General features: G+C 42.8%; 1 protein-coding gene and 1 long non-coding RNA gene across 2 annotated transcripts in view; both read right to left on the reverse strand.

Annotated features, from left to right (window-relative positions):
• Positions 1 to 723: 723 nt before the first annotated feature.
• Positions 724 to 6,519, reverse strand: LOC149458525 (uncharacterized). The gene is made up of 4 exons (XM_089682087.1): positions 6,384 to 6,519; positions 4,415 to 4,801; positions 2,823 to 3,009; positions 724 to 2,690 (listed from the first exon to the last, which is right to left on the reverse strand). The coding sequence occupies exons 1-4, from the start codon at positions 6,430 to 6,432 to the stop codon at positions 2,189 to 2,191; spliced, it is 1,125 nt and encodes a 374-aa protein (XP_089538213.1). The 5' UTR covers positions 6,433 to 6,519; the 3' UTR covers positions 724 to 2,188.
• A 5,724-nt stretch (positions 6,520 to 12,243) lies between these two features.
• The window catches only part of LOC149458526 (uncharacterized), a 36,101-nt gene continuing 26,194 nt past the window's right edge, over positions 12,244 to 22,150 (reverse strand). Inside the window, exon 3 of the long non-coding RNA XR_016313414.1 lies at positions 12,244 to 12,491. This is a non-coding gene — a long non-coding RNA (uncharacterized LOC149458526). The remainder of the gene's footprint in view (positions 12,492 to 22,150) is intronic.

Below are 22,150 nucleotides of genomic sequence, written 5' to 3' on the forward strand. Positions count from 1 at the left end.
AATCCTCCTCTGAATCCGAATCCTCTTCCTCCTCCTCCTCCGAATCCTCCTCCTCTTCCGAATCCTCCTCCTCTTCCGAATCCTCCTCTTCTGAATCCTCCTCCTCTGAATCCTCCTCCTCTGAATCCTCCTCCTAATCCTCATCCTCCTAATCCTCCGACTCCAAATCCTCTTCCTCCTCTGACTCCGAATCCTCCTCCTCCGAATCCTCCTCCGAATCCTCCTCCTCCTCTGAATCCTCCTCCGAATCCTCCTCCTCCTAATCCTCCTCTGAATCCTCCTCCGAATCCTCCTCCTCCGAATCCTCCGAGTCCTCCTCCTCCTCCTCCTTCGAATCCTCCTTCTCCTAATCCTCCTCCTCCTTTCCGAATCCTCCTTCGCATCCTCCTCCTCCTCCTTCGAATCCTCCTCCTCAGAATTCTCCTCCGAATCCTCCTCCTCCGAATCCTCCTCCTCAGAATCCTCCTCCTCCTCAGAATCCTCCTCCTCCGAATCCTCCTCCTCCTTCTCAGAATCCTCCTCCTCCCCTGAATCCTCCTCCTAATCCTCCTCCTAATCCTCCTCCGAGTCCTCCTCCTCCTTCGAATCCTCCTCCTAATCCTCCTCCTCCTTTTCCGAATCCTCCTTCGAATCCTCCTCCTCTTCCTCCTCCTCCTCCTTCGAATCCTCCTCCTCAGAATCCTCTTCAGAATTCTCCTCCGAATCCTCCGAATCCTCCTCCTCCTCAGAATCCTCCTCCTCAGAATCCTCCTCATCCTCCTCCTCCTCCTCAGAATCCTCCTCCACTTCCTCCCATTGGGGGACCCAATGCAAAACAAAAACAAAACACACAAAAAAGGGTGTGAGGTCCCCCCCATATTCCATGTCCGACCCTTATGTGAGCATGCAGTCTTGAAGGACATGAAGGGGAAGGAAGGAGCCTGCGCTCCCTCTCTCCTGAACCATATCAGGCCACATGCCCTCAACATGGTAGGTTTGGATACTTTGCCAGAGGGGGTCCTCCCACTCCCTCCTTTTTCCCCCCAAAAATGCACCTTGTTCCCATGTTGAAGAGGACAAGGGACTCTTCCTCACATCCTTAGCCCAGTGGTTGTGAGGGTCTGCGGGCAGGGGGGCTTATCAGAATCTTGAAGCCCCTTTCAAAATAAGAGGGTGCATAGATAATGTTCCCCCACTAGATGCCCGCATGAAAAGGAAGGAAACGGGCCTGCACTTCCTCCCATTGGGGGACCCAATGCAAAACAAAAAAACACACACAAAAAAGGGTGTGAGGTCCCCCCATATTCCATACCAGACCCTTATGTGAGCATGCAGTCTTGAAGGGGAAGGAACGAGCTTGTGCTCCCTCTCTCCTGAACTATTCAGGCCCACATGCCCTCAACAGGGTAGGTTTGGGTACTTGGTCAGGGTCCTCCCACTCCCTCCATTTTTTCAGAAAAAATGCCTTGTCCTTATGTTGAAAAGGACAAGAGCCTCTTCCCCACAACTTTGGCTTGGTGGTTGTGGGGGTCTGTGGGCTGGTGGTCTATCAGAATCTGGATACTGACACCTCCCCACCAGATTTCTCCTGAACCATACCAGGCCACATGCCCTCAACATGGAGGGTGGTACCTTGCCAGGCAGGGAAGCCCCTCAAAGATGCTTGTCCTTATGCTGAAGAGGACAAGGGTCTCTTTCCCACAACCCTGACCCAGTTGTGGGGACCTGCGAGCAGGAGCTAATCAGAAGCTGATAAAGGGACCCCCTTGATATCCCCCTCCATTGTGAATGAGTAAAGCTGGGTATATACACAGAGAAGATCCCCTGCTGATCGGAGCAGAGGGGGGTGGTTGTCACATCCATACCTGCTTAGTTTTTTCAGAGCTGACATGGGCAGGTCCTGCTGAGCTCTATGGGTGGTCGGGCTGTTTGATGTCTTCAGGCATTTCAACTGTTGGTACGACTGCCTGAGATGGATCCGTCGCTTCTGTTGGTACAGCCACAGCAGATGGATGAGCCTGCGACATCGGAGATCTCCTCCGGCTTCTCTGTGTGCGGCTTAGTGGCTTGGTAACTGTGGTGCCCTCTTTTACTTTTTACGCCTGCCGAACAACCACTTTCTTTTCTTTTTAGCTTTTGGAACTTTCAGATGTAGATCTGGTGCATTGTGCAACTCTTCACTGTCTACAGGAATTTCTTCATCTGTGCTTCAATCATTGCTCGGTATGGAAGGTCTCCTTTGGATTATGTTCCTGCGGGTCAGCATCCTCTGTGTCCTAGCACTTAGAGCTGAAGTTTGATCCGGTGCATCCGTTGGTTGTATCGGTTGGCTGCATTCATCCAACGATATAACCGGTTCCAATAGCTGTGTCGGGGCAGGTTTGGGGGTCCAATCTTTGTACATTTCAGGCAATACATATGTTTGTAGATTCTCTGTAGATGGACTAGGCTGATACATCTGAGATGGATATTTGAATTTGTAGTTGTACTTATTCCTCGTCGTCCATGACAGAGACATTCTTTGTATAATTGGAATCTTCTCAGGTACATCTGGCACATGTGTTGTCTCCATCTGTTGGTCAATTTCAACGGATTCCATCTCGATAACTGTATCCGGCACCTTGGGCTCCTCGGGCTCCTCGTGCATGCGCCCCTCTTCCATCAATTTTACAGCATCGGTTGCCTTGTGCCTCAAATTCCTGTACAGACGTCTGTGTAGAAAAAAACAAGATAAATTAGATATGTTTGTGAAGTGATTATAGTAAGGGGCAATAAGAAAACCCCCAGTAAGTGCAAAAAGGAGCCCTTCTTAGAAAGCTATAGAAAGTGATCAGTCTACTTACCTAACCACGATTGCTGCCACAATGCCCAGTATCCATAGGGAAGCCACCACTCCTATACCAACTATCAGGTAGAAGAGGTAGCCTTTATCTTTCATGCCCTGAATGAACTTCTTCATCCTCATCAGTCCGTCTTTGAAGCCTTCCATAATCCCTGGCCGATCAGTGTAGGTGTCTCCTGTATGAAGGCCTGCATGGAACACATCACAAAAGAAAAGAAATCAGTTTACAAGGTCCATTCACATATGTGACATTACACTAAAGTTGAAAAATATGATACCCCTAAATGTACCCCAGAGTCTGCTGAGCTAAAAACATTCACAATGGTCAGATGTAGAGAAGCCAGGGTGAGGATGAAAAGCCCTGGAGCCTGCACCTTCCAAAACTAATAGGTAATATCATTCTTCCATAATTCTATCCTCACAAATCAACTCTATATTGACAGATTAGTTAAAGCGGAACTTCACCCAAGAGGGGAAGTACCGCTTGTTTGCCTTCCTCCCTTCCACTGCCACATCTGGCACTTTTTTGGGGGGGAGAAGGTAGCAGGTACCTGGTTTTGACAGGTACCCACTCCTACATCTGGTCAGATGCTCCGCAGCAATCTGAGCCAGAAGTTCGGTCCCCCTCCTTCCCCTGCTGCCTTCTGGGACACCTCATAGGTCCCAGAAGACCGCGGGACCATTCACAAAGCACAGCACGCTTCATGCATGCACAGTAGGAAACTGGCTGTGAAGCCGCAAAGCTTCACTTCAGGGATTCCATTACTGAAGGTGCCGTCACCTGCACCCAAATCTGATTGAAGAATCAGCTTGGGTGAGAACATCTCTGGATCCCTGGACAGGTAAGTGTCCTTATATTAAAAGTCAGCCCCCCTGAGTGCAGCCCACCTGGGATCATACTTGCCTTTCTTCCTGATCCAGTGATCTTTCCTCCTACAAGGTCCCAGCTGGCTCCTCTTTATAGTGGGATACGTGCCATTCCTTCCCATGAGTAAGCCATTCTCATGTCACCCTGCAGAGCATTGGCTAGGGCAGCAGAGCGTATTATGGAGGAGTCTACCAGTACTATGTCAGAAGTAAAATCATTGTATTGGAGACTAAGGTAAGTATTATCACAGGTGGGCTGCCAATCCATAGAGATGTGGAGCTATGTACAGGTGTGGGAGTTTGTAATGTACAGTTTTTGTTTTAGATATAAAAGCCTTCAACATCATTTCTCAGCAGCCCACATGTACTGCGATATACAACGGCCATTCTGGCAGATGGCAGAATTGCCATATTACCAGTCTGGTCCTGTCCATTAGTAAGGATGAGCTGGATTCAGATCCAATCTCACACTGACAGCAGGAAACTGTGACATGATCACATCACGGCGGACCCAGTGAGCAGTGGTCAAGGGGCCATATTAGGTCAGTGATGTCACAAGCATCCCTGCCCCACAGCTCATTGGCCAGCAGTACAGCTAACGTACAGCTTAGGACCGAACCCAAGCTCATCCCCGGTCTTTAGTAAGGCTAAAGGACATCCATATAAATGACAATACTATATAATGAATACATAAGATATAATGATCTTAAATGAACAAACACTTACCATCTGGCTGATTTCTTTTTAAGACATGAATAGTGACATTGTCAGTCCCCGCATACTCCAATCCATCTATTGCAATGTGAACCTGATACGTGCCGTTATCACTGATGCTGACAGGATCAATGACCAGGGAGCAGTGTCCCTTGCGCACTTGCCTCAGTTGTATCGATGCCCTTTCATTTGTCTCACTTACAGACAGAACCTCGGTGGCTTTTAGATGGACTATTGGTCTGAATACATCGCTGTCGTTGGACATCATGCTCCACCCCAAATCAATGTAATGACCCCCGCTGGGTTCATCCACGTTAAAAAAGCATGGGACCAGCAGCCGCTGTCCCTCCGTAACGAACACATCATGGTCTGGTATTTCGACGCTCGTGATTTTAGCACCTAGAGAAAGAAACAAAACAGGATTATCTTCACAGCTCTCAAGTAAGCCAGCAAATCACAAATTAAATATTGTCAGGGGCAGCGATCACTGTAGGAATTGCTAAATACTTTGAACAGTTACAACTTTTCTTGGTATGCATGTCCCTAAAATGATAAAATAATACATTTGACTCTATATATGACATGGGATGGTAGTTGTTTAACTCCCTATGGCCTGATCACACTATTGTGTTGCGGTAACAAATGGCTAATGCAGCGCAACAATCAGGGGCGGACTGACCATCTGGAAACTCGGGCACTGCCCGAGGGCCCGGGGTCAGTAGGGGGCCCCATGAGATGCCCCTGGTACCTTTTTCATAGGCTTTTTTGAGTTTGGGCAAGGACACAGGGGCCCCATGATCCCCTATTGCCCGGGGGCCCCATGAGTTGTCAGTCCGCCCCTGGCAACAATGTGCCTGGGACCATAAGCCCTGAAACTACATTTATGTGAAAGTGTAACTCTGGGCAACATAGAAAATGACTAATATACTGCAGTATGTCGCTAGCATCACCACGGCAGTTTTCCATTTTCTTTTGGGTTGGTTCACTCCAGATGCTTTCCAGTACATCTTTAAACTGCATCTAAAATGCATGCACAGATATTGACATGTATGCCAATGGCCGTAGTTCACACCAGTGCGGTCAGTTTCAGTGCTTTCTACAAAAGTACAACCTGCTGCGCTTTTTTTGTCTTTCGCGCAGAATGCATGCAACCGCTTGTAAATGCACCAGAACGTACATTGTCCTGAATGAAAATCAAGATTTCTCAAGTGTCAAAAAAATGCATTGGAATGCATCAAAAACAAGAGAACTCACATGGAAAAATGCATCTGGAAAGCAGAAATTACGGTGTGAAGAAGACCTAACAGAGTGACACATAGCAGTACCCCCCCCCCCCTTAGTCAGAGGTGAACATGTAATTTGTTTTATAGGCTTTAGGACAAATTAAGAAAGTTCACCTTTCTAGAAAATATAATAAATACACATTTTTGCAGAAAATAAAAAAAATAAAATGTGCATGTATTATTTGCAGGAGCCTGGAAACCATTGCACCCCTGTCCAGTGGATCAGACCAGCTGTGCAGCTTTCAGCCCATACCTCCGAGACCGGCTGACTACAAGCTGCAGGGCTGGAATGAACTACAAGAGCACTTTAATTAAATACAGTTGATAGTTTTTAATTAAAAAAAAGCTTTAGCCATATAAATAAAGGCTGAGTACTGTAGGCAGCAATATCAGAGGAAAAAGCCTTTTTTTTCTTAAAATATATATATATTAGCCATGTAAACAAAATCTGATAATTGTCGGCGGCCCTGTCAGCTAAATATGGTTTCCTCCACCTCCAACTGACTACAGGACACTGAAAAGTAACCGATCTACCGGCAGAATGACCAGATATGAACACTATGTTGGGGGAGGGGAGGGGGGGTCTGTGTTATGTCCCGGCACGTCTATCACGGATTAATATTGCCCGGATCTCCTATTCTAACACACCCATTTTACACCTAACACCCACTATATAACACCCTGATAACAACACATACCTGCTGCGACGTTCAGAAATAGAAGGAAAATAATCATGATGGGAATCATCTTTAAATCGCTTTATTAATAAGGAATTATATAACAAAGCGATGGGACAGATTCTCTTTACAGAGCAAAGAAAAATCTGTCCTCCTCCCAGCACAGTCACAATGAAATGACACAGAGCTCTGCAGCTGCACAGATACCAAAGCTTCCGCTCACTGTGATGCTGTTGCTAGGCAACCAATCAACCAATCAGATTTACTGTTCAAGGTCCACTCACTGTGCTCACTCCAGGCAAAAGTAATCGATCAGATGTTGTTTACTCCAGGAGGAAAAAAAAGATCACATTTTTCTCCACTCTGTTCTGTTCTCCATCTATAACAAATCAATCAGATTTATTGTTCCTTCACACACCTGACTCTGAGCAGATGAATTTTGACTGTTTGCCGCACATTAAGTGTGCCTTTAAACCCTAAGTCCTGGTTCACACCTATGCAGTTTGCTTTTGATCCATTTCTGCAGTGCGTTTTGTGTTTTTGCACGTGTTTTTGGTGCTTTCTTGGTTTTTTTTTTCTTGTTGCTAGGCAGATTAAAACGCAGCAAATACGCAATACATGCTTTTCTGCAGCATCTCCATTGAAGTCTATAGAACAAAAAATGCAACGTTCTGCGTTTAAAAAATGTCCCTGACCCTTACCGAAAAACGCAGCGGGTGAAAACACGGAGATGTAAACGTGTCCTATAGGAAATCATGTTAAATGGACTGTAGTGCGTTTCTGCAAAATGCTGCGTAAAATGTTTGGACGTAAACCTAGACTAAAGGCTGCTTTTTTTAAAAAAAGCGCAAGAAAAGCTAAAGATAAATGCTCCCCTATGTGTGTCTTCACAATGGTCTGTTACGCTTCTGTTGTGGTGTAAAAAATCCTGCTTGCTGCCTTTTTTGGGGCATATTTGGTCAGTTAAAAGAACTGCACCAGAAATGCACCATCCATTGAAATGCATTGTAAATGTGACAAAAGCGCTCCTGTGTCGTGTTTTTGATGCAGATTTTGAGTCACATGCCCTGTGTGTGAAAAACACACCGCAGTTGTGGCAAAATCATGTTTTTGCTACAGATCAGTGTGAAAGTGCCAGAAAAGTGCTTTTTTTTTAGTGATTGCAACTGTCACTGGGATTGATCTGTCAGAGATAATGGAGGTTATTTATTAAAACTGCACGGTGCAAAATCTGGTGCAGCTCTGCATGGAAACCAATCAGATTCCAGGTTTTATTGTCAAAGCTTAACTGAACAAACTGAAGTTAGAAGCTGATTGGCTCCCATGCACAGCTGCACCAGATTCTGAGTGCTCCAGTTTTAGTAAATCCCCCCATTGAGACTTGTGGTTATTTATTTAGTCTCCACTTCTCTGTGAATGCAAATGGTAATTTTCCATGTGGACTGATCCTATGTAGAATGATTTACTGTGGGGGGATTTGGTGGATGGATCTGAAATGTTTCTGTGGATTCTGGAGAGGGAGCTTTGTGTATTGTGATCTTCAATGTCATCCAGATTTAGCTGTATTCTGGATGGATGGTTCTTATAGAGGAATTCTTTCTAGACATCCAGTTATAAAATATATAGAAAATCCAATCAGAAATAAAGAGCTGTAGTGATGTTCTATGATGCCGGGATGAATAGTCTCATGTATAGTGCAGGAAGGAACGATCCCATCTTGTTGGTTGATACAGATGAACTCTTGTTTTGTATTATTTAAATTTACTCAGATATGATGAGATCTGTGGTCTTGGCAGAATTTGTCTATAAAATGATGTCTTCAGTGTTTAGTGCTCTGTTTATTATTATTATTATTATTATTATTATTATTATTATTATTATAATAATCATTGTTCCATTATATTGCTGACATCTAGTGGTCTTAATTGGCATTGTGCCATAGCTCTGTGCTGTTCTCTGATTATGGATTTATGCAGTCATATCTGGCTTCAGCATCTTTGGGCCTCATACACACAGGGCGCTTTTGCAGCCATTTTTAGGGGCATCAATTATTTATTTATTTTTTTTTTTCAGCTTCCAAATGCCCCTCCATATCACCCTATGTGTGCATGCACACGTAGACTTTTAAAATGTCTTACATCTTTAATTTAATGCTTTAGATATATCTTTTGCATTTATGGTTAGTCAGGACATGTAGTTGTCTATTTGTATAATTTTAATATATATACCTTATGGGTTATTAATCTAGAGACCGGTATAAATATAGTTTTGATACATTTCCGTATATTTTGAGTTTTTAACCTCCTCCCGCCCGGCCTATGGCCGAATGGCGGCCGGCAACAACAATCACCTTTCCGGGTGGACGCCATATGGCATCCCTTGGGCATGCGCAGTTTGCGAGCCTGCTGAGCCGCGCAGCGGCGCGATCTGTCACCAGCCGTGTACCTTGGACACGGCCGATGACAGATCTGAGTACCGGCCCCGTTGCCGGTACCATGTGACCTGCTGTGACCAATCACAGCAGGTCACATGACAGTTGTATACAATGGATGGCTTCATTCATGCCATCCATTGTATACTAGTGTGTCTAGCTGAGAATGGTCACAGCGATCACATGGAGAAGCTGGGCCAATTACAGCCCAGCTGTGTCATGTGATTTAGCTGTGGCCAAATCACAGCTAAGCACAAAAAAAAACCCTGAATGAATCGATCTCATTCAGGTAAGTGCTTGCTTATAGCAATGTAATTCTTTGCTATAAGCAAATTGTGTAAATAAAAAAAAAAAAAAAATACTGATCACTTCCCCAGAGTAGTACAATGTTACTATGGTAATATTGTACTATGGTCATAGTGAAATATGAAAAAAAAAAATCTTAAAAAAAGGAAAAAAGTAATAAAAAATTAAAAATAATAAAACAAATGTAAAAAAATTATAATTTTTTTTTTCATACTGTCACCAGTCAGTGTCCCTGATCATCGCCATGCCAGTTATATGATGACGCTGTACTGCACTGGTGACAGTATGTAAAAAAACCATAGTGAAAATAATTTTTTTCATTTTTTCATTTTCTGAAAAATTATGACAAAAAAAAATACAACTTCAAAAACTCGCCATGCCTCTTATGAAGTACGTCGGACTGTCTACTTTGCAAAAAGGGGTCATTTGGAGGATATCTGTACTGTTCTGACATTTGGGGGATATCTGTACTGTTCTGACATTCTTGGACCTCAAGAAATTAAATTGGCTGTCAGTACTTCAGGATTGATCAATATTCAGATCTATACCATAGTTTGTGAACTCTATAACTTTCCTACAAACTAAATAATACATCCTAATTTGGGTTATTTTCACCAAAGACATGTAGCAGAATACATCTCGGCCTATATTTATGAAGAACAATTATTTATTTCCAAACTTTTATACCAGAAACAAAGAAAATCGTGTTTATTTTTCAAAATTTTCGGTCTTTTTTTGTTAATTTAGCAAAAAATAAAACCCCCAGTGGTGATTAAATACCACCAAAAGAAAGCTCTAGTTGTGTGAAGAAAATGATAACATTTTTATTTGGGTACGATGTTGTATGACTGCGCAATTGTCATTCAAAGTGTTAGAGCGCTGAAACCTGAAAAATGGCGTGGGCAGAAAGGGGGTAAAAGTGCCCGGTATGGAAGGGGTTAAGATTGTGTATTTTTATTCATAGTAATTATATTCGTACTATTGCTTATGTTCATGTAGGCCCACTTCATATTTATTACTTGTTTTATACAGACTTTTTGTATTTAAGATATTTTTGTCATATACTTACTGTAAACAGAGTTTTTTTATCTAATACACAAGATTCATATTTTTACTATATTTGGACTCACCGCCCACAACAAAATGGCGTCCGTGATATAGGATTGAATTAAGTTTTTTTTAATATTTTTATATATTTCTTTGTAAACTTTTCAGCATAATTGCCCAAATAACAATAAGTAGACATTCATACATTTTATAACCCTTCGTTTCCAGCAGTCATCTGATGTATTTAGCCCTCTGTCTCTTTATTAAATCCTTTCAGACCTGTAGGGCTTGTAGAATATGGTGCTCGCGGTGCGCAGTGTGCTCTCGCTGTGACGGCGCTCGTGGTGCGCATGCACTCAGGACTCTCGCAAGATGGCGCCCACGATGCGCATACGCAGTGCATTCTCTGCATTGAGGAGCCTGTAGCGCGCATGCGCGAAGGGCTATATATATCACAAGTCGTCAGGGACAAGGCTATCCCTTTGACAATGTGTTTTTACATGAAACCCGTCAGAAATTATCCTTGTCACACCGACGTCATCCCACCGAGGCTACACGTGGGCCCAGTGGTCTTTTATTCATATTATATCATTATTTCTTTTGAGCCATTACTGCCTTTGCTGAGACTGTGTACCTCACTGAATCTTTTAGTGAGTTGATATTTGAATTGGATTTTACCTTATATTTATTAAAACGTGCTACACTATTATTATATCTTTGTTTGTTGGCTTCGTTTTTTGAGCCATTGAAGGTCGGAGTAGCGCATCTGGTGCAAATCGACACTAAGCAGTTGGAGTCGCCCAAGGAGTTGTCTTCACGGTTACCTGTGTGTGGGATTGGTTTGCTGCGAGGTCTGGAGTGCTGTCTGATATGTGTGTGCCATTGGAGCCCCCCCTTCCCCATGTTTTGACCAGATCCTAGATGACTACCAGGGTCCCCTATTCCTGAGGTGATACTCACGATATGCGCATTTAACTTGCGCTTCTGGTAAGTGCAAACGCACTTCATTTTATATTGCACAAGAAGTCACTTGCAGAGAATCCTGATTTCACTGTGAATACTGGAATTGTCGATTCAACATTTCACGGATTTCATCCATTCACAATTTCAAAAATGAATATTTAAACTGTGTTGTTATGCCTTGTAACTGATACTCCTTTGTACATAATTCCCATTTATCTTTGCACACCAGCTGATAGTTTAGATCAGGCTGACAGTGGCAATTTCTGTGGTTGCCAGTGAAATAAGAGAGGAAGAGAACTAACACCTGGGAAAGTGCTGAAAGGAACATGTGGAATTCTGAGCAGAAGCCAGGTGTTTTTCAAAAGCAGGGATGATGGGATGACCCCATTGGGAAATACAGTTGTGTTCAAAATTCGTCCGACATCACTAACCGGATCAATCACTGTTTTTGGTAGAAATGATATTTCTACATGGCAAATAATTTACTAGCAGGTGTAGTAGAGTAATAGAAACCCAACAGACCCAACAGTCATGACATGCATGCTGCTGATTCTGTGTAATTGAATCACTCATTGAAAGGGGCGTGTTCAACATAATAGCAGTGTGGAGTTCTATTAGTGAGGTCATTCAGTAAACGTGCAACATCTTGGTTCCAGACCAACAAGATGGACGTTATGGAGTGGCCAGCCCAATCCCCGGATCTTCATCCAATAGAAAACTTGTGGGGTGACATCAAAAATGCAGTTTCTGAGGCAAAACCAAGAAATAGAGAAGAACTGTGGAATGTAGACCAATCATCCTGGGCTGGAATACCTGATCACAGGGGCCAGAAGTTGGGTGACTCCATGCAACACAGATGTACAGCAGTTCTCAGAAACAGTGCGACTACAACCAAATATTCATGAAGTCATTCAAAGGAAAGCAAAATCTTCAAACATTTTTCAGTTTATATAGTGAATGTTTGAGTTTGTAAAGAAGAATACAAACACTGCTATTTTTTTGAACAGTCTAATATTCACTTTTCTTCAATTTTTTTTAGAGGAACACAAATTTGATCTATTTTTCTTCATGTTCTGATTTGGAATAGAATGTGTCGTGTTCCCAATGCATTTGTGTGGATGGAAATAAAAGCTATTAGAAGGATTTTGAGCTTTATTCACTTTTTTCAATTCACTGCTATTATTTTGAACACAACTGTAGCTGCAGGTTCAGAAAATAGTGGGACATCATTTGTGATAAAACAGCAATATGAATCTTTAGCTCTATGAATCTATGACCCCTGAAGGGTTCATCCACATTAAATAAGCACGGGATCCGCAGCCGCTGTCCTTCCCTAGCGAACAATTCATGGTGGGATAATTTGAGGTTCGTAATTTCAGCACCTGGAGGAAGAGAAACAGAATAGGTCTCAATAAAAGCCAGCAAATCACAAATTAAATATTCTCAGAGGCATTGATCACTCTGAGAATTGTTAAATACTTTGAACAGTTACAATAACTTTTCTTGGTATGCATGTCCCTAAAATGACAAATAATATATTGGACTGTATATATGACATAGCAATGGCAGTTGTTTAAAGCAGAGTTCCACCCAAAAGTAGATGCTGCACTTATCAGCCTCATCCCCCCCATCCGCTGCCACATTTGGCACATTTTGGGGGGAAGCGGGTACCTGATTTTGACGTAGCAAACTAAGACGGAAGTTCAGGGTCCCCTGTAGCCCTCTGGGACATTTATTTCACAAGTCCCAGAGAACTGCAGCCCATTCACAAAGCAAAGCACGCTTCACACATGCGCAGTAAAAAAATCATCTGTGAAGCCGCAGGATTCCATTGGTGGGTTTCCCTTAGTCAAGATGGCGGCGCCAGCACCCAACAGCCGGTAAGTCTTCCAATATTAAAAGTCAGCATCTACTGTATTTGTAGCTGCTGAATTTCACTTTATTTTTTGGCTGGGTGGGGGCGGGGGGCAGAACTCCACTTTAACTCCCTATGGCCCTGCTCACACTATTGTGTTTCAATAACAAATGGACTACCTGAACACAACGCACATTAATGCGAGTGCGCTAATGCAGCACAACAGTTTACCTGGGACCATAAGCCCTGAAACTACATTTATGTGAAAGTGTAACTCTGGGCAACATAGAAAATGACTAATATACTGCAGTATGTCGCTAGCATCACCACGGCAGTTTTCCATTTTCTTTATGGTTGGTTCACTCCAGATGCTTTCCAGTACATCTTTAAACTGCATCTAAAAAGCATGCACAGATATTGACATGTATTCTAATGGCCCTAGTTCGGTTTCAGTGCTTTCCACAAAAGTACAACCTACTGGGTTTTTTTTCACCCAGGACGCATCCAAACACGTGTAAATGCAGCAGAACGCTCATTGTCCTGAGTGATAATAAAGATTTCTCAAGTGTCAAAATTAAAAAAAGGGAAAAAACGCATTGGAATGTATCAAATACTATGGAACATGCATCTGGAGAGCAGAAATTGCGGTGTGAACATGACCTAACAGAGCGACAATGGCTTTTGTTCTGCAGTAAAATCACATAACAATGTCCCCCCCACCCCCAGTGGTCAGAGGTGGACATGTACTTTTATATATAGGCTTTAATTTGGACAAATCAGTAAAAAGGCCAAGTTCACCTTTCTAGAAAAAATAATAAATACACATTTTTTCAGAAAATAAAATGTGCATTTATTATATGTAGGAGCCTGGAATACATTGCAGCCATGATCTCTGGATCAGGGGTGCAATGTCAGGCTGACTGTCTACAAGCGGCAGGGTCTGAATGAATTACAAGAGCGCTCATCAAACCCAAATCCAGCGAACACTTTTAAAGCGAATAAAGTAATATTGTTAATTATGGTTGATATTCTTTTAAGTAAAAAAAAAAAAAAAAGGCAGCAATATCAGAGGAAAAAGCCTTTTTTTTTTCTTAAAAAATATTTTAGCCATGTAAATAAAATCTGATTACTGCCGGCGGCCCTGTCAGCTAAATATGGTTTCCTCCACCTCCAACTGACACTTTGTCAGGACCTGCTACAGGACACTGAAAAGTAACCGATCTACCGGCAGAATGACCAGATATGAACACTATGTTGGGGGAGGGGTCTGTGTTATGTCAGATTTATTGTTCCTTCACACACCTGATTCTGCGCAGATGAATTTTGACTGTTTGCTGCACATTAAGTGAGCCTGTAAACCCTAAGGCTGCTTTCACACTGATCTGTTTTTTTGTTTTGTTTTGTTTTTTATTCATTTTTTTCTTTTAAACTTTTTTCATTTAAAAAAGCGGAAGAAAAACGTGTGACCCTGTATTCCTATGGAACACTTCACATTGATCTGTTGCAAGTCAGGTGCATTTTTGAAAATCCTGTTTGGTGCTGGAAAAAAAAACGCTCCTCCCCATTGAAATGAATGGAAAAAGCAGCAAAACACTTCAAATTCCCACCCACAGTGCGATTTTGGTGCGTTTTTGAGTCACGTCCTGTAAAAAAACAGTAATAACTCGTTTTTGTCGTGTTTTTGCTGGGATCAGTGTGAAAGTAGCTTAAAGGTGCTTTTTCTTATTGATTGCAGCTGTCACTGGGATTTATCTGTTAGAGATAATGAGATGTTTCTGTGTTTATTTATTTAGCCTGCAGTGCTGTTTGAATTTAAATGGCAATTTCCCAGCCATACTGATCCTGTTTATAGTGATTTACTCTGGTGGGATTTGGTGGATGGATCTGAAATGGAATCTTTCTGTGGATTCTGGAGAGGGAGCTTTGTGCATTGTGATCTTCAATATCATCCAGATTTAGCTGTATTCTGGATGGATGGTTCTTATAGAGGAATTCTTTCTAGACATCCAGTTATAAAATATACAGAACAGCCAAATAAAGGGCTGTAGTGATGTTATATGATGCCAGGATGAATAGTAGCATGTACTAACGCAGGAAGGAACAATCCTATTGGTTGATACCAATGATGAACATTTATTTTTTATGATTTAAATTTATTCAAATTTGACCAGATCTGTGAACTTGTTTCTGCCATATAGAGGATGTTCAATAAAATGTTCAGACCTCTGGACTCGCGGTGCACCCACCTATGGCTGAATTAAAGGAAAAGTACACCTTTTGGGGAAAAAAAATAAATACATGCATATATTTTTGCTGAAAAAAATATGCATTTATTTTTTTCCCTGCAGGATCCTGGAAAGTGTTGCAACCATGATCATTGGATCAGGGGTGCAATGTCAGGCTCCTGCAGACACACCCTAACAGCTTTTAGCCTGTATCTCCATATGAGTTTTCAGTTTGAAGGCTGCACGCCTTGTGAATGAACTATGAAAATGCTCATCAGTGAAAACTACAAGCCGTCTGCTGGATGAGGAGGACATGTGCTGCAGCATATTAAATCCTAAAAAAATGATCCAATGGCTCTCCTCTCCTATTTTCCACTTCCTCCTCCTCTCCCCTTCCTTTATCCTCAGCCACCTATTTTTACCATGCTCAGCCACCTATTTTTACCACCCCCAGCCACAGGAGCAGAACTGAGGCTCCTTACTTATGCTAGTAGAAGGCATTCAGAGAAGGCCACATGTGACCCAGGTAAAGGTGACCACACACATATTGATATGATCATTCATTGCGACTTAAAGTGGTTCTAAAGCCTCAAGGTTTTTAACATTTTTACATTAAGGTAAAAAACCTTCTGTGTAAAAGAATCGCCCCCCCCCCATACTTATGAGTCCCATCATCACGATCCAGCGCTGTGCATGAGAACTGCAGCTCTCCTGGCTTTGTCCCTGCTCACTGGGTAAATCGATTAAAGCAGGAGCCATTGGCTCCCACTCCTATCAATCAACTTCAGTGACGAGTGAGTGGGAGATGTGGCCAATTCTATTGCACAGAGCAGATGAGTATAGACATGTTTGTCTGTTTATTTTCTATAGTTTTCCTTTACAACCACTTTAAGTGATCAAATTGGATGAGAATCGTATATCACAAACCCTTCCCACTCTATTTGATCAATTTAGTAATCTTTCAAACAATTTTGATGCTGGCAATTTTATTTCTGATTGATTGACAACAGATCGATTCCATATTTATTTTCAATAGGTCCTTTATAGTAGATCATATTTTCAATATATGATATTCAATATATATGTGTTGCATCATTTGATATTCTAATAGAGGATGAATCAGTCGTTTGCACTTGTACTTTTATCAATTAGAAATAGATATGTGCATGGTCACCTTAAAGCGGAGTTCCACCAAATAAATAAATAAATAAATAAAAGTCAGCAACTACAAAAAATGTAGCTGCTGACTTATAAAATATAGCCACTTACCTGTCCCTCGGTCCAGCGGTGTCTTTCACCATTCATCTTCTCTCCCTGGCATCGGCATCTTCAGTGTGGGCACCCGACTGTGACAGCTTGTGGCTTCACAGCCGGGTGCCCACTGTGCATGTGCGAGAAGTACTGCACTTTGTGAACGGTCCCGTTGCCTTCTGGAACCTGTCACATGTCCCACAAGACTATGGGGAAGGAGGGGGGAGGACAACTTCCGCTTCTGATCACCTAGGCCAGGGGTAGGCAACCTGAGAGCCGCAGGACTACAAGTTCCATCATGCCTCTGCAAGTCATAGCTGTAACTCAGTTTTGTAATCTTTGCAATGCCTCATGGGAAATGTAGTTCCACAACAGCTAGAGAGCCACAGGTTGCCTTTCCCTGACCTAGGCGATCGCAGCAGAAGTGGGAGCGCGTACGTGTCAAATTCAGGTACCCGCTCCCCAAAGGTGCCAATCCTTAAAGCGGAACTTCCCCTTTTGGGTGGAACTCTGCTTTAAAGCAGAACTTCACTCTATCAATCAACATCGACTACACTATATTGCCAAAACTATTGGTCGGCCTGCCTTTACACACACATGAACTTTAATGGCATCCCAGTCTTCGTCCGTAGGGTTCAATATTGAGTTGGCCTGCCCTTTGCAGCTAGAACAGCTTCAACTCTTCTGGGAAGAGCTGTCAGTGTCCTAAGAAGCAATTTCATCAGCTGATGAGGAGGACTTTGAGCGCCTGTACATCCTTGCCCCTTCCCTGTCCCTCTCCATCAGCACTGGGGTCATGTTAACTGAGTGAGGAAGAGAAACCCTGGAATACTAGTCAGTACCAGGGTGCAAAGGTGTGTTTGCTTTGGAATATTAAAGCACCTCTGAAGTTAGGTGTTCTACTTGTTTGAATGTTGCTGTTCTATATAAAACGATTAGTTTAGTTTGTGTATTTTAGAATAGGGTGCCTCAGAATTTTAAGGAGTGATTTGACTGAAAAAAAAGTTGAGAAACACTGTTCTATATGAAGTCTATGCACAATATTTGGGGAAGCTCAATGTGTGCTTTTCTGGCAGATTATTTTTTGATAGACGTTAAGGTATACATCCAATTGGCATCAAACTGAAATTGCTACTGTAGTGCAGCTCTATGGGAAATACGGTGATTGCAGGATACAGAGCTGTGAAGGATGCCCTTGTCAACCAAGCTGATGATTTTGGAGCAAATACGCCACTCTTCACACTGATCAGTAAAGAATAAGGTAAGTTTATCATTTACTGTATAGATTCTCTTTTTCTGAAGTTTTTATTTATTTATTACAGGTACTTACACTATGTTGCCAAAAGTATTGGGCCGCCTGCTTTTACACTCACATGAACTTTAATGACATCCCAGTCTTAGTCCGTAGGGTTCAATATTGAGTTGGCCCCGCCCTTTGCAGCTATAACAGCTTCAACTCTTCTGGGAAGGCTGTCCACAAGGTTTAGGAGGGTGTCTATGGGAAGGTTTGACCATTCTTCCAGAAGCACATTTGTGAGGTCAGGCACTGATGTCGGGGGAGGAGGCCTGGCTTACAGTCCCTGCTCTAATTCATGCCAAAGGTGTTCTATGGGGTTGAGGTCAGGACTCTGTGCAGGCCAGTCAAGTTCCTCCACCCCAAACTGGCTCCTCCATGTCTTTATGGACCTTGCTTTGTGCATTGGTGTGCAGTCATGTTGGATCAGGAAGGGGCCATCTCCAAACTGTTCCCACAAAGTTGGAAGCATGAAATTGTCCAAAATGTCTTGGCATGCCAACGCCTTAAGAGTTCCCTTCACTGGAACTAGGGGGCCAAGCCCAACCCCTGAAAAACAACCCCACGCCATAATCCCCCCTCCACCAAACTTTACACTTGGCACAATGCAGTCAGATAAGTATTCTTCTTCTGGCAACCACCAAACCCAGACAGAGAAGCGTGATTGGTCCCGCCAGAGAACACGTCTCCATTGCTCTAGAGTCCAGTGGCGGCGTGCTTTACACCACTGCATCTACCACTTTGCATTGCACTTGGTGATGTAAGGCTTGGATGCAGCTGCTCGGCCATGGAAACCCATTCCATGAAGCTCTCTACACACTGTTGTTGTGCTAATCTGAAGGCCACACCAAGTTTGGAGGTCTTTAGCTATTGACTCTGCAGACAGTTGGCGACTTCTGCGTACTGTGCGCTTCAGCATGCATTGACCCCGCTCTGTCATGTTACGTGGCCTACTACTTGGTGGCTGAGTTGCTGTTGTTCCCAGTTGCTTCCACTTTGTTATAATCCCACTAACAGTTGAGCGTGGGATATTTAGTAGCCAGGAAATGTCACGGATGGACTTATTGCACAGGTGGCCACCTATCACGGGACCACGCTTGGAGTCACTGAGCTTCTGAGAGCGACCCATTCTTTCACAAATGTTTGTAGAAGCCGTCTGCATGCCTAAGAGCTTGATTTGTGGCCCTGGAGGTGATTGGAACACCTGAATCCAATGATTTGGAGTGCTGGTCCAATACCTTTGGCAATATAGAGTGTGTGTGTGTGTGTGTGTGTATATATATATATATATACAGTCATGGCCGAAATTGTTGGCACCCTTGATATTTTTCCTGAAAATCAAGTATTTCACACAAAAAAGGTATTGCATTAACACATGTTTTGCTATACACATGTTTATTCCCTTTGTATGTATTGGAACAAATATAAAACAGAGGCAGAAAAGCAAATATGACATAATGTCACACAAAACCCCAAAAATGGGCTGGACAAAAGTATTGGCACCCTTAACTTAATATTTGGTTGCACACCCTTTGGAAAACATAACTGAAATCAGTCGCTTCCTATAACCATCAATAAGCTTCTGACACCTCTCACCCGGAATTTTGGACCACTCTTCCTTTGCAAACAGCTCCAGGTCTCTCTTATTGGAAGGACACCTTTTCCCAACAGCAATTTTAAGATCTCTCCACAGGTGTTCAATGGGATTTAGATCTGGGCTCATTGCTGGCCACTTCAGAACTCTCCAGCGCTTCTTTGCCATCCATTTCTGAGTGCTTTTTGACGTATGTTTGGGGTCATTGTCCTGCTGGAAGACCCAGGATCTTGGACGCAAACCCAGCTTTCTGACACTGGGCCCTACAGTGCGACCCAAAATCCTTTGGTAATCCTCAGATTTCATGATGCCTTGCACACAGTCAAGGCACCCAGTGCCAGAGGCAGCAAAACAACCCCAAAACATCATTGAACCTCCACCATATTTTACCGTAGGTACTGTGTTTTGTTCTTTGTAGGCCTCATTCCGTTTTCGGTAAACAGTAGAATGATGTGCTTTACCGAAAAGCTCTATCTTGGTCTCATCTGTCCACAAGACGTTTTCCCAGAAGGCTTTTGGCTTACTCAAGTACATTTTGGCAAACTGTAGTCTTGCTTTTTTATGTCTCTGTGTCAGCAGTGGGGTCCTCCTGGGTCTCCTGCCATAGCGTTTCATTTCATTTAAATGTCGACGGATAGTTCGCGCTGACACTGATGCTCCCTGAGCCTGCAGGACAGCTTGAATGTCTTTGGAACATGTTTGGGGCTGCTTATCCACCATCCGGACTATTCTGCGTTGCAATCTTTCATCAATTTTCCTCATCCGTCCACGACCAGGGAGATTAGCTACAGTGCCATGGGTTGCAAACTTCTTGATAATGTTGCGCACTGTGGACAAAGGCAAATCTAGTTCTCTGGAGATGGACTTGTAACCTTGAGATTGTTGATATTTTGCCACAATTTTGGTTCTCAGGTCCTCAGACAGTTCTCGTCTCCTCTTTCTGTTGTCCATGCTTAGTGTGGCACAGACAGACACACAATGCAAAGGTTAAGTGAACGTCTCTCCTTTTTATCTGCTTTCAGGTGTGATTTCTATATTGCCCACACCTGTTACTTGCCCCAGGTGAGTTTACAGGAGCATCACATGCTTGTAACATTCTTATTTATCCGCAGTTGTGAAAGGGTGCCAATACTTTTGTCCAGCCCATTTTTGGAGGTTTGTGTGACATTATGTCGAATTTGCTTTCTTTCCTCCCTTTTTTTGTTTTGTCCCAATACACACAAAGGGAATAAACATGTGTATAGCAAAACATGTGTTAATGCAATACGTTTCGTGAGAAATACATGATTTCCTGGAGAAATATCAAGGGTGCCAACAATTTCGGCCATGACTGTATATACTCACTGAAAAGAGCACTTTACAACACACAAATAGCAAAATGCATTGCTGTGAACCAGGCCTGAAATGCATTAAAAACGCAGCAAAAATGCGCACGTGTTGCGGATTTGACCCTTTTTTCTTTTTTTTTTTTGGCACATGACCCATGAAAAACGCACCCTAAAAATGTTAATATTGCGCACTTTCGGTGGCCATTGTTAGAACTTTTTTTCCCATCGGCAATATGCCGATAACACTACTTTCAGCTGATACATTTTGGCCGCCGATATATCAGTACATCCCTAGTGTGTGTATATATATTTAGAAATATATATGATTTTTTTATAGAATTGATGGATATAAATGAATGCAGGTCTGTAGTCATTAATACATAATTAAATGTTTTTATGTTTTTTATATAAGCAGTGTAGGCGTTCAAAGTTGGCTTGGTATCAGCCTCTATGGGTCTGTTTATATATAAAAGTCGCACAGCAATTCATCTGGGGAAACTATTGTGTACATTCATTCTGTGCAAAAGGGGAAAAATGGAATGTTGTTCAGTATTTCTTCTACAGATTGAATGTTTCTCATTCAGAAAAAAACAAGCTTTTTTTTTTTAAACTATAGTGCGTTATGGCCACTAGATGATGATAATAGGACATATATACTACCAGTCTTTGTACAGAGTAATGCATCTGAAATGCAAATATGGTAAAGCATCTTTGAACCTTGTTGATATTACATTTTAGATATTTAGTTATATTTATGTGGCTTAGTACTTAGCACTTCTACAGTACAGTTGAATCCCAACCTGGACACTATCTGCATGGAGTATGCATGTTCTCCTTGTTTTTGTGGGGCTTTACTCCTGCAATGCAAAGACCTGCTGGTAGGTTATTTGTCTTCTGTGTGAATTGGCCCTAGTATGTGTATGTATGCATGGGAGATAGGGCCCTTAGATTGTAAGCACTTGAGGGCAGAGACTGAATTGACTGTAAACCAGTGCGTAAAATTGATGGCGCTACATAGAAATCTGTAATCATTTTTGACTACTGTAACTCCCTCCTCACTGGCCTACCACACCGCAGGCTATCCCCACTACAATCCATCATGAGTGCTGCTGCCAGACTCATTCACCTTACTAACCGCTCTGTATCTGCCACCCCTCTCTGACAATCCCTCCACTGGCTTCCAATTGCCCAATGGATAAAATTCAAAACACGAACCCTGACGTATAAAGCCGTTCATAACACTGCCCCTAATTACATCACCGACCTTGTCTCTAAATACAACCCAAACCGTACTCTCCGCTCCTCGCAAGACCTCCTACTCTCTAGCTCCCTTGTCTCATCCTCCCATGCTCATCTCCATGACTTCTCAAAGGCTTCACCCATCCTCTGGAACTCCCTACCCCAAGCTATCAGGCTATCGCCTCCTCTGCTCACCTTTAGGCGCACTCAGAAAACCCATCTCTTCAGGGAAGCCTACCCCGCCCCCAGCTAATA

The sequence above is a fragment of the Staurois parvus genome, unplaced genomic scaffold (genome assembly GCF_062004578.1).
Source record: "Staurois parvus isolate SC_StPar_1 unplaced genomic scaffold, SC_StPar_1.0 ptg000285l, whole genome shotgun sequence".
Taxonomy (NCBI): domain Eukaryota; kingdom Metazoa; phylum Chordata; class Amphibia; order Anura; family Ranidae; genus Staurois; species Staurois parvus.

Excerpts from the sequence above, each read along its gene's own strand:
- LOC149458525 (XM_089682087.1), bottom strand. The coding sequence starts at position 6,432 with ATGATTCCCATCATGATTATTTTCCTTCTATTTCTGAACGTCGCAGCA. Across the intron at positions 4,802-6,383 it reads ATTTCTGAACGTCGCAGCAG|GTGCTAAAATCACGAGCGTC; the intron begins GTATGTGTTGTT and ends TTCTTTCTCTAG. Across the intron at positions 2,691-2,822 it reads GTGGCAGCAATCGTGGTTAG|ACGTCTGTACAGGAATTTGA; the intron begins GTAAGTAGACTG and ends TTTTCTACACAG.